At 34.2% G+C, this 12,753-nt stretch overlaps 2 protein-coding genes across 2 annotated transcripts; one reads left to right on the plus strand and one right to left on the minus strand.

Annotated features, from left to right (window-relative positions):
* The first annotated feature begins 1,362 nt into the window (after positions 1–1,362).
* Positions 1,363–3,409, plus strand: LOC107944918 (ATP synthase subunit d, mitochondrial). The gene is made up of 5 exons (XM_041101055.1): positions 1,363–1,533; positions 1,811–1,892; positions 2,831–2,895; positions 2,982–3,068; positions 3,152–3,409. The coding sequence occupies exons 1-5, from the start codon at positions 1,363–1,365 to the stop codon at positions 3,251–3,253; spliced, it is 507 nt and encodes a 168-aa protein (XP_040956989.1). The 3' UTR covers positions 3,254–3,409.
* A 1,450-nt stretch (positions 3,410–4,859) lies between these two features.
* LOC107890862 (probable serine/threonine protein kinase IREH1) lies at positions 4,860–11,257 on the minus strand. Its single transcript, XM_016815446.2, is given in 5 exon segments — positions 4,860–5,861; positions 7,659–8,218; positions 8,291–8,473; positions 8,584–8,648; positions 10,339–11,257. Coding segments are annotated over 5 exon segments (2,328 nt in total). The 5' UTR covers positions 11,000–11,257; the 3' UTR covers positions 4,860–5,002.
* Positions 11,258–12,753: the final 1,496 nt, after the last annotated feature.

Below are 12,753 nucleotides of genomic sequence, written 5' to 3' on the forward strand. Positions count from 1 at the left end.
ATTTGGTCAATTTCTACTATTAGCCCCTTACTATCGTTGAGTTGTAGATTTACTCTTTATATCTTTCAAATTTTGAAATTTCACTCCTAATCAAAATAATAACCATTAAAATCATTAGTTAAATTATGTCATTTTCATAATTGTAGGTCATAAACATACTATCACATATATAATATAATATCAGCTACTCACAAAAAATTATGTCATTTTAGTTAATGAATTTAACAATTTTTATTTGAGTTGTGACTGGAATTTTAAAATTCAAGCAGTGTAAATATTAAAAATTATCAAATTGAAGAACATCAAATAAATCTACAACTTATACATAGTATGAAATTAATAGAAAAGTTTGACCTAACGAATTTAAAAGGGTACCATTTGGATCAAAAATAAATTTTCAAAATTTAAAAAATATAAAAATTAAAATTCATCAAATTAGTAAATTTACAACGTGTTTGTTTGTCAAAATGAAATTTAGTGGGTTTTCTTTTTTGGTTAGAGATGCTCCATAACAACAGAAGCAAGCAGATTTCAGCAGAGCACACAGCTCTTCTAGGGGTGCAAGGGCCAAAGTTGCAAGCATGAACCCTGTTGAGTTAATTTTTTTTTGTCTCAATTACCAAATTAAGCACTTAAATTTGACTTCAATGGTTAATTTGATACCTATATTTTTTTTCAAATTAAATTCTTATCTTTTTTATTAAAGCAAACATGGTGTCATTGGATATGGGTATCAAATTGAGATTAAAAAATATAAAATTAAACATTCAAAGTAAAATTTAGTTAACAAATGATATATTAACTGAAAAATTGATAATATAATCAAAATTATATGATGAGGTCCTAAACCATCGAGTACTTAAGTTCAAGTCTCACTATACACAATTGTAATGTGTGATTACATGAGAATTATGTTACGTTGCTTCTAATTCTTTATCCATTATGCTTTGCATTGATTTAATTTGATATTTTAGTTGCTCATACAATACTTGATTGTATTTGTAATATTAAAACTTTAAAACGAAAAAAAAACACTTACAGCGTGTTTGGTTGGGTGTATTGGATTAGCCAATACACCCCTAATCCGTGGGCCCCACTAATCTCCACTTAATCCCGTGTTTGGTTTGATGTATTGCCTATTACAGGCCTATTACAACACGGATGTATTCCTCATTTTCTCTGCTTCAACAACGATTAGCCATTCCGTTTCAAAAGTAAGGATTAGCTAATCGTTTCTGTTTTACCCTCCCCAGCCAAAATCTGCTGCTCCACCCCACCCTCTCCCTCCCAACATCAACAATAGTTTTCTTCGAACCAAATCTCCACCGTCTCGCGTTTGGGAAGCGAGAAAGTGCGAGAAAAATGAGTGGATCGGGGAAGAAAGTCGTCGATGTCGCGTTCAAAGCATCAAAGAACATTGATTGGGAAGGGATGGCTAAGCTTTTAGTCTCCGATGAGGCTCGCAAAGAGTTCGCTACTCTTCGTCACACTTTTGATGAAGTTAACTCTACTTTACAAACCAAATTCAGCCAGGTCTTTTTCTTATATTCTCTCTAATCCCTAACTCCTTTTTAGCATTTTTATTGATTTTTTTCATAGATTTGTTGGGTTAATCCGTTGATTAGATCTTATAGGGTTTTAGTTTTTTAATGATGATTTTAATATTTTATATTGAAATAAATTTTCAATAAGGTTGAATTTTTTTGTTCAAGGTTTGATTTTGGAACCATTTTTTTTTCATTTTTAAGGAAATTTTAGTTTTGTTCAAGGTTTCAGTCCTATCTTGTTAATAATCCGATTTCTTAAGCAGGAACCTGAACCCATTGACTGGGAGTACTATAGAAAAGGAATTGGCTCTCGCCTGGTAGATATGTACAAAGAGGCATATGAGAGTAAGTTAATTTGATAGTTATCATATTTGGCCTACTCTCTATCCAATTTTCCAGTCATCCTATATATGGTTATGCTTAGATCAGTTGCAGGTCTGTAAAATCATAATTTGTTTGGCTTCCACATGTTTGTGTTCCTCATGCGGTGCCACTTCCTGAATTTGTTACTTTGAAGATCATCTCTATGGTACAAGGGAACTATTACTTAGTTGGATGCTGATATGGTCACCTTAAGTAGCTAGCTCTTTCCTTTCTTCACTCTCGGTTTTTGGGGTTTTGGAAGGGGTATTAGTAAAGTATGGATTTTATTGCTATTGCTTTATATTTCTCTGACTGTTTTTTACGGAAATATCAATGCCTGACCTATATCTGGACCATAGATATGGGGATATGACCCTTCAAGGACCCTACAAATTCTTGGAAAAAAGTTGAACATACCCATTTTGGACATTTAGCCTGATCTGACACTTGCACTCGAGTTTGCGTAACACAGTTATCAATCATTTTCCAGCTCCAGATCTCCTTGATCTTTCCTAGATCAGTTCCATGCCCCATACTTCACTGAAAGTTAAATGGAAATCAGTTGCCAATGAGGACATTGTTTAAATTGGTTGTTATTTTGTTTGCAAATACAATTCTTATTTGTGTGCAATTCACTTGTTGAATGCTATTAGCATTTAACAATTTCAGATTAATGCCGTAGATGTTTCATTTCAATAATGCTATTATGTGATCAGATTCTTCTGGACACCAAAACTTGAGATACTCCTATACTTATGTTCAAAGTAGAATGAAGAAAATATAGACATCTAGCTACTAAATTCTCACTTGTCTGCAATTTCTAGCAGTCGAAGTAATCATATTTATCATGCTTGTTATAAGGTTTGGATGGAGTTTTAAGGGATTCACAGTTACAAATGTTATATACTCTTCCATTGCAGGTGTAGAGATCCCCAAGTTTGTTGACACCGTCACTCCTCAATACAAACCAAAATTTGATGCATTGGTGAGAATCAACAGGATAATTGACTCTCTTTTACCCTATCTCCAAGTTTTTTCCTCGAATGATGTGCTATTTATTTGTGGTTATAGCTTGTAGAATTGAAAGAGGCAGAGGAGAAATCCTTGAAAGAGTCCGAGCGATTGGAGAAAGAAATTGCAGAGGTTCAAGAACTTAAGGTAATAAATAAAACAATGCCGAAATGTGTGTCGTTGTGTTCCAAATCACAATTGCTGAATTTTTTATCTTTTTTTATGAACAGCAAAAGATCAGCACCATGACCGCAGACGAGTACTTTGAGAAACATCCAGAGCTTAAAAAGAAATTCGATGATGAGATCCGGAATGACTATTGGGGCTATTGACATATTTGTGAATTTAATGGCCAAGCTTTTGGTCTCGACTAGAATTTCTGAACCGTTTCTGTTGTTTTAACCCCTTTTTCTCTTGTGCGGTGATCTGGGTTGGAAAGATTAGGCTGTAATGATAAGAAAATAATTGTGTAAGAAAAATTTATCCAATCATTTGAGAAACAAGGTGGATCTTGTAAGACATGCATTCTATTTAGCAGGCATCCGCAGTCATACTTTCATGGCAAAATTTTTACTGTCTGCCCGCCCTCTTCATTCCATTCTGTTTTATGTTTATTATTTGAATATTATCTAGATACAATTGAATTTGGACACCTATTTATCTAGATCCATTCTATATGTATTTTTTAATAAGTGGTTATTTATATTATTAGTATTTTGAAAATTTAAATTATATAAATTAATATAAAAAAAGGTTTTTACATCAAGAATGAATTTATTGATTCAAGTGCATCTAAACAATCATTTATCCAAATTCATCGGGACGTGCTTTTTAGTTCTTTTTAATATTAATTATTTTAAATTGTATAAATTCATATAAGAATATTTATTATCAAGAATTTTATGAAATTATAATTATTATTAAATTATATGTAATAATAATTATTTTAAATTATACAAATTCATAAAATATAATTTATTAGTTATAATTATTTTAAATTTTATTAAATCATATATTTTAATTAAAATATATTTAATATTAATTATTTCAAATTTTCTTTTATAGTATCATATATTATGATTTGAGTAAATTCATATAAGAATATTAATTATTAAGAATTTTATTAAATTATATATTTTAATTATAATATATTTAATAATAATTATGTTAATTTATATTTTACAGTATCATATATTATGATTTGAGTAAATTCATATAATAATATTAATTATTAAGAATTTTATTAAATTATATATTTTAATTATAATATATTTAATAATAATTATGTTTAAATATGATTAAATTATTTATTATTGATATTAATAATCTTATTAAAATTTAAATAACAATAACAATAATAATTTACCAAAACAAATTTCTGCTAATTATTAAGAATTTTATTAAATTATATATTTTAATTAAAATATATTTAATAATAATTATATTTAAATATGATTAAATTATTTATTATTGATAATAATAATATTATTAAAATTTAAATAACAATAACAATAATCATTTACCAAAACAAATTTATGCTAAGGGTATTCTAGTCATTTTAGTTTTTCCATTATACTATTACACCTCTATTCCATTCAACCAAACACAAGATTACTATTACGCCTCTATTCCACTACATTCAACCAAACAGTTGATTTGCTATTACACCTCTATTCCATTACACTTCTATTCAATTACACCTCTAATCCAATACAGCGAACCAAACGTGCCCACTGTTTTGTAAGAAAAATATATAAAAGAAACTGCTGCTCTCATTAGTTTCCATTTTACCACCACCATTGCTTATTACCCATTAAAAAAGAAAGAAAAAAACAGGGAGGTATCCATATTCCATGGCGTTATTATATTTTCCTACCCAATTAAGCATGCAGCACCACTGCTTTTCTTTCAAGCACAAGTGAGTGGTGGGAGATTGCATTGAGAAGGGAGTCGAGAAGCGATCCTTAGAGTGCTGCAAAGGCAATCATGGTGCACCGATTGGAGTGCGTTACAGCAGTCAATGCTAGGGTTAGCCACAGCTGCACCGGGCACCACGAAAGGTGTGCACACGTTCAGGCTAATCATTCTGAAATAATAACTTGGCAAAGAGATACCTGTGGAAGATCCTCTTGCTCAGAGAAAGCACCCTTGCCTAACAATAACAAGTCTATGTGACAAGTTCTTGGTGTCGATAAAGGAGATCTAGGAGTCATGCTTCCTGCAGACGATGTTGTCATTCCTTGATCAACCTTTGGACCAAAGCGAGTTTTACATGACATGGAAGGTAGACCCTTAAGGTCATCCATAAAAACTGAATTATCAGCTTCAGGGAAACAATCAAGCATGTCTTCTGAACCTCTCCTTGACCAATCACTTAGTTTAGGAGATAGAACATCAAATTCTTCAGTCACACTCGAATTTGATGCTTTTGCAACATCTGGGCCCCCTAAGTGTTGGATATCCTTATTAGCAAAGGAATCTGCCATCTTCTCAAGTGTTTCAGCAATTCTTACAAGACGTTCATCAACACTTAAGCCGTTCTGATCACATCGATCAGTAGCGGTACATATTCTTGAGTGATCTTCCACATTTGAGGTGGGAACCTCCTCCTCACAAATGCGGCATATTATAGAACTTCCTTCAGAAGCAGTCGGTTGGTCTCCCTGAGAACCCGAAGAAACTTTGTGTTGATGCTTAGAAGGCTGCCCTTCAGATTCTTTTGCAGCAGGAAGCTCCTGAAGGTTAATAGAAGTCAGACCTACATCAGACGTCCCTGTTCTTTTCAGAGTTTCACTTGTGCTATTATGCTGCGCCTTAATAGCAGTAACTTCCTTTGGACCTTTTCTGGCAGGAGTTGCGAGTTTCTTCCAAGAAGTTATTTTGTCTATGCTCACAGGAGACTCCAAGTTCTTTGGTGTGTCATCAATGGGAGCAATGGAACTGATACGAGTCAAGAAGGTGATACTCAAGGGGTTATTTTTCTTAGCGGTCCAATCACTCGAAGCAAGGCACAACAATTAAAATCAAAGATGAATGCTTTTGTCCAAGACTTTGTTGCTACAAATTTAATTCATCATGTTCGTGACGTTGACAAATACGGGAATGCAATTCACTGGACCAATCTTGGAATAGTGAAAGCCCATAAATTGGTGGATTAATCTTTTATGTATCTTATTATTATTATTTACTTAATTCTCATTGGTTGGGACACATCACTTATGAGTTTTAAGTAATTTCATTAGTTAGGTTATTATTTATTTATTTTCTTAGATAATTTTAAAGAGTTTTATTAGAGTTTAATTACTCTTGTATTTTGCCTATAAATAGACTTGCTTTCTACACATTGAGGGGAATAAAAAAAAGAGAATTTTTTTTCTTCCAAATTTGTGTGAGGCAAATTTTTGAGAGTAGAGTGATTCTTCTCTTACTATTTAGTTTGGAGTTTGTTACTTTCGAGGGTATTTCGGAGTTACAAATATTCAAATTTCTTTCCCGTTCATCGGTGTTTCTAGAGGTTCTTCTTCTAGGGGTTTCGTAGGGAACCACTCAATCATTTGCGTTTTTGGTTACAAGTTAACTAAGGGTTCCATAGGGCAAATCTATCCTTTTTTTTCTTTTAACTAATTTTATTTATTCTCATTTTTATTTCTAATTTGTGTTTCTCTTGTGTCTAGATCTGGGATTCCGTATCAGTTGGTATCAGTTTCAGACCATTCGGTGTTATTTTTGAAGCTAAAATCATATCCGAAACGAGTTAAAATACCAAAAACACTTTTCATTTAACACTTTTCATTGGTTTCGTCAATTACCATTCGGTGTTATTTTTGAAGCTAAAATCATATCCGAAACGAGTCAAAATACCAAAAACACTTTTCATTGGTTTCGTCGATTGCCATTCAGTGTTATTTTTGAAGCTAAAATCATATCCGAAACGAGTCAAAATACCAAAAACACTTTTCATTGGTTTCGTCGATTTTTTTTCTCCTCTTATTCTTTAAAAAAAAAGCAAACAGTGCAAAAAAAACTGATGCGGAATCCCGGATCTAGACACAAGAGAAACACAAATTAGAAGAAGAAAAACGCCAATAATTGAGATAGATTTGCCCTATGGAACCATTGGTTAACTTGTAACCAAAAACGCCAATAATTGAGCAGTTCCCTACGAAATCCCTAGAAGAAGAACCTCTATAAACACCGATGAACGGGAAAGAAATTTAAATATTTGTAACTCCGAAATACCCTCGAAAGTAACAAACTCCAAACTAAATAGCAAGAGAAGAATCACTCTACTCTAAAAAATTTGCCTGACACAAATTTGGAAGAAAACAAATACTCTTTTTTTTTATTCCCTTCAATGTGTAGAAAGCAAGTCTATTTATAGGCAAAATACAAGAGTAATTGAACCCTAATAAAACTCTTTAAAATTATCTAAGAAAATAAATAAATAATAACCTAACCAATAAAATTACTTAAAACTCATAAGTGATGTGTCTCAACCAATGAGAATTAAGCAAATAATAATAAGATACATAAAAGATTAATCCACCAATTTATGGGCTTTCACTATTCCAAGATTGGTTCAGTGAATTGCATTCCCGTATTTGTCAACGTCACGAACATGATGAATTAAATTTGTAGCAACAAAGTCTTGGACAAAAGCATTCATCTTTGATTTTAATTGTCGTGCCTTGCTTCGAGTGATTGGACCGCTAAGAAAAACAACCCCTTGAGTGTCACCTCCTTGGCTCGTATCAGGAACCTCCTGGCAGGACAATGTGGTCCTTACTGCAATCCAAGGCATGTTGCTCCTGACTATAAGATTTCTTAGACGAGGCTGCTTTTGATGCCTTTGATGAACCCAAACTTTTTGCTTCTCTTAGAACACCTGAAAATTTTCTATTGTCTACAGGATGCAGGACTCTAGATTGGCGAAGTTGTACCAAAGGTTCATCCTCAGCCAACCCACTTTCTTTGTGGAACTGCAACAATCTTGTACACCTTGTGAGAATGAAAAGCATCCGGGTATAAAGCTGCTTCAGCACACACGCAGGAAGTTCTTGACGCTCATCATCTAGCTCCTGAACAATGCCTTCACACTGAAGCCAAAACTCACCAGGTGGTGTCATAGCACAGCTTCGAGCCAAAACCAGCAAATCCTCAATAGTTTCCTGCCACTCAGGATGATTGTCAGCAGTTCTTTCTAGAACTCCAACAAGATCTGCTGCAAAAATAGCCAGATCAGAGTTCACTTCCTCCTTTGCTTTGTCAAATTTTGCTCTAATAGCAACCAAGGTTTCCTGCATAAAAAGAAAATTCTAGTTAGAAACACATAACTGAATGAAAATAGGAGGCAAGAAATAGAAACAAACCTCCAAGTTGTTTAAGCGCCGAGGTTTCCAAAACGGAAATGGTTGTACACCTTTGGAATTTAGTTCATGGGAAAAGCTCTTAATATCAGCAGGGAACCTCTTCCGAGGACCACTTGTAACACGGAGAATAGCTTGAAAACGGGGCGATTCAGATTCCTTTGGGTTTTCACAATCAAATGAAATCTGGGAAAGAAATAACACATCACAAGTTAAAACTTAAAATGAAAACAGAAGGCAGTTGTCCCTAGTAATACGTAACAGCAAAGTAAGGATCAACGAAAATACTACTGTACCTCTGGTGTACAAAAATCTGAACTTTTTAAGCCTCCAGAGTGCCCAAGTGATGACTCGTCTTGCCCTGGTAACAAAATTCCAAGGTATCAAAGCAACGTTTGAAAGAAGAATCACAACAAATTGCCAGCAAGCCTTCATGCAGCGAAACCATTTTATTATGACCCAGCGTTCCAAATAAAAAGGAGTTTGAACCCCCAGAAATTTTCTAAAATAAAAATCCTCTTCTAGTTAAAACAGAAAGGAGAAATGAAAAAAATGCACTCAAGAGAAATGTTGCAGCTTCAGAGAAATGCATAACTAGAAAAGCAGTGGGGTCTTTCTTTATGACATTAGGAAGGAAGAAGATGGTAACTAGAAAAGCCCCAAAAGTACTTTAACCAAATCATAAGGGTAGTATTCCAAAGTCCATATCGAAGTTCAGAACTTCAGATAGGTGGAGATGGGGCAGTGACAGTAAATACTCAAAAAACTTTGTTACATAAGAAGCATTTTATAATAACCAACAATTTGAACTGGCAATATGAGAAAAGCAGTTCATTTCATATCCTTTATAATCACATCACCCTCTAAGGGGCAGTTTGATTACTGAATATACCAAATTAAATGCAGCTGCTAAAAATATTAAGAATCACAAGCATATCAGCATCTTAGGGAAATTCCCTTTAGCTCTCCCAAAATCCATAGCCCATCAACCATTTCTATTTCTACTAATCACCCATCCACATTCTACATGCTCTTTCTATTTTAATCTCTTCATTCTTGAAGAAGATTAGTCCAGAATTCAAAAAAAAAGATCCTGTTGAGACATGGCAAGAAGAGACAATGAAGAAAGGCCTACCAGAATCCAATATAATATAAAAGCTGAATCAGTAAGATCACAAGTACTATATTTCTGTGTTGAACATGATATATTTACCCACTGCGATCAGCAGTAAACATATCATGCACTTTTAGCAATTAATTTTCATATGCTAATGTTTCCCTCGACAAAAATCTAATATTAACTGAGATAAATGAAACTTTACAGAAATCCTTAGAGCAAATTATATACCTTTCCATTTGGATTCTACCAGCTCAACCTAATAGCACAATTTTAAAATTTTTCTTTAAAAAAAAAGAAGGTAAATTGGAAATTTTCTTTACAAAGAATCTTTAAAATTCAATCTCTGCAACATGCCAAGTGCCAACTGTTCAAGAAAAATGCACAAGAGCATGGTAAAAGTAAATAATATTAACTAAACCATTGCATGTCTTTTATCATCTCAGAGTGACAACAATCAAACCAAAGCAACTTTGTCTGGCAACATGTTCTTTTAGCATCTTCATCTGTGCTAGAGAGTAAAATTCTTAAACATCACCCTCTCTATCTCTCAATAAGTTTTATAAGGCACCAATTCAAATGCACTTCCACAACTTATCATGCCTCGTGGTAAAGTTAAGCTTCGTGTTCATTCTGCCTAGCCTTCTAACTTTCTGACCTACGGAAGAATAGCTCAAAGCTTTAATGCTAATCTAAGATAGGGTAATTCTAAACAGATGATGAAAGCATAATAAACTGTTTTAGCATCTACCAACCAACTGGTCATGAAACAAGGAAATCCAGAAAGAGTCCCGGAATAGAGGAGATAACAAAAATAAGAACAGATAACTATAAAGCAACAATACTGCCACTAAAGTATCATCAATGGCATAGTTGAAACATCAAGCATATGAGAAATACAAGAAACACTGGTGAGTCAAAGTAGGAACAGTACCAGCACCTGAAGATGGTTCCCCGTTCTGCAACCGTGACTTCCCTTGCACACCAGGACTCTGCTCTCTTGAGTGCCAACCACCACCACTCCCAGTCGACATACTATCCGAATTGCTCACATTATCAAGCAAACTGTCTTGCAATAACCTCTTGGTCAATACGTCTTTCTTCCCAGAACCTGATTTCGACGAACTACCATCGCCACCACTACTGGAACCTCCAGGCCCAGACAAGTTACTAGCTTCGAGCACTGAAGCCACTGGATTTTTCTCACCTCGGAAGCTGAAAAATGTCTCCTGCGGCAAGGGGCCAGAGCGGGTTTTAATCCGGTTCAAACCCAAGGAGGAGGCTAGTAGGGGCGACCCAGAGGAGGACCTATCCTTGGCATCGGGCTTCTTGGAGGTAGAAGAAGAAGAGGGCTTAGAAGGTGGTGTTCGGGGTTTGAGGTCCTTGCTTCTAGGTCCATCTTTTACTTGGGTTTGCTTGCAAGCAACGGGAGAGAAAAGGGAAGTGGAAGTGGAAATGGAGGCCTGTTGGGAAGTAGGAGCTCTGGGTTTCTTCTTGTCGGATCGGATGGGGGAATTGGAAGCAGATCGAGGGCTGTTTGATCCGTCAGAATCCGATTTCTTCGAAGAGAAGAAGAGCTTGTTTTTGAACACCATTTCATTTATTCACTGTTTTCTTCAAGCACAAAGGAAGAATGAAAGGCACCACTAAATGATTTTTCCACCAACCATTTCTCTTCTTGAATAAAACCAAGTTTGTTTGTTGTTCAAATAAAAGAGAGCGTTGAAGAAGTTGGATTTTGTTCAAAGCCTTGAGATTGAAGAGAAAGAATGCGACATCTAAGGGGGCAAAGTAGATGGATCACGGATGGATGGATAGCATGATATATATTAGAAAACTGAACCGGATCGGTCGCATCAAATTTTGACTACCATGTGACTTTTAGACGTCACTTCTAACAAATATTTGGTCAATTTCTACTATTAGCCCCTTACTATCGTTGAGTTGTAGATTTACTCTTTATATCTTTCAAATTTTGAAATTTCACTCCTAATCAAAATAATAACCGTTAAAATCATTAGTTAAATTATGTCATTTTCATAATTGTAGGTCATAAACGTACTATTACATATATAATATAATATCAACTACTCGCAAAAAATTATGTCATTTTAGTTAATGAATTTAACAATTTCTATTTGAGTCATGACTGGAATTTTAAAATTCAATCAGTGTAAAGATTAAAAATTATCAAATTGAAGAATATCAAATAAATCCACAACTTATACATAGTATGAAATTAATAGAAAAGTTTGACCTAACGAATTTAAAAGGGTACCATTTTGGATCAAAAATAAATTTTCAAAATTCAAAAAATATAAAAATTAAAATTCATCAAATTAGTAAATTTACAACGTGTTTGTTTGTCAAAATGAAATTTAGTGGGTTTTCTTTTTTGGTTAGAGATGCTCCATAACAACAGAAGCAAGCAGATTTCAGCAAAGCACACAGCTCTTCTATGGGTGCAAGGGCTAAAGTTGCAAGCGTAAACCCTGTCGAGTTTTTTTACAACCTAGTCCGCAACTCTGTTGTAATCACGTCTAAATCAAGCAAAAGATACGCCCTTAAACCCTGCTCAGCTCCTTTTATGTCATCAAGAATGCTCGAAATTTCCCATAGGCAGCTCGTTTTTTTCTTGATGGATTTGACTAGCTCTTCACAATCGAACTCCATCATCACTTGCTACCATCCCTTTGCAACAACTACCTTGGAACCAAGTCTCAACTTAGCTTCAGCTGCTAGTGCCGACAATGCGAACACTGGTGCATTGGTTCTGCTGAATACTAAGATCAAACAAGGTAGAGATAACGGTAATGGAAGGCGGTTCATTTTGCTTAGGGTAAGGCATAATTGCTTGTTAAAGTGTGTTGGAATCTTTCATACGTAGTTGACATGCCATAAATATAGGGATATCTCATTTGTTTTTATTGTGATTGTGTGAACTACCTTAAACATCCGAGAGTATTATTATTGTTATGCTTCACATAGTTGATGTTATGATTGGCCAAGTTGGAACTTGTTCTTACATTGATTGTATGGTGTATGATTAGGTACTCATGTGTCCGAACGTCTTTTTTTATAATTTTTCTTGGACAGTAAATAATCATGAAATTGTTTAATGTGAATGACTAAAAATGCCTATAGATAAATGTCAGATAAAAAATTATACTTGTTGTTTTTATATTTATTTTTATGTATTAGCATGTTTATTAACTGATTATATGTTTATAGTAGTTGTTAGCACACACTAGTGTCACGGGTCGTAGTTCAAAGCCTGTGACCATTGCACCAAATGCATCCAGCGGAGGTCTGTTGCTCAGATGGGGATCATTTAGCCCACGAGAGCTAG

This window comes from Gossypium hirsutum, chromosome D09 (assembly GCF_007990345.1).
Source record: "Gossypium hirsutum isolate 1008001.06 chromosome D09, Gossypium_hirsutum_v2.1, whole genome shotgun sequence".
Lineage (NCBI taxonomy): Eukaryota > Viridiplantae > Streptophyta > Magnoliopsida > Malvales > Malvaceae > Gossypium > Gossypium hirsutum.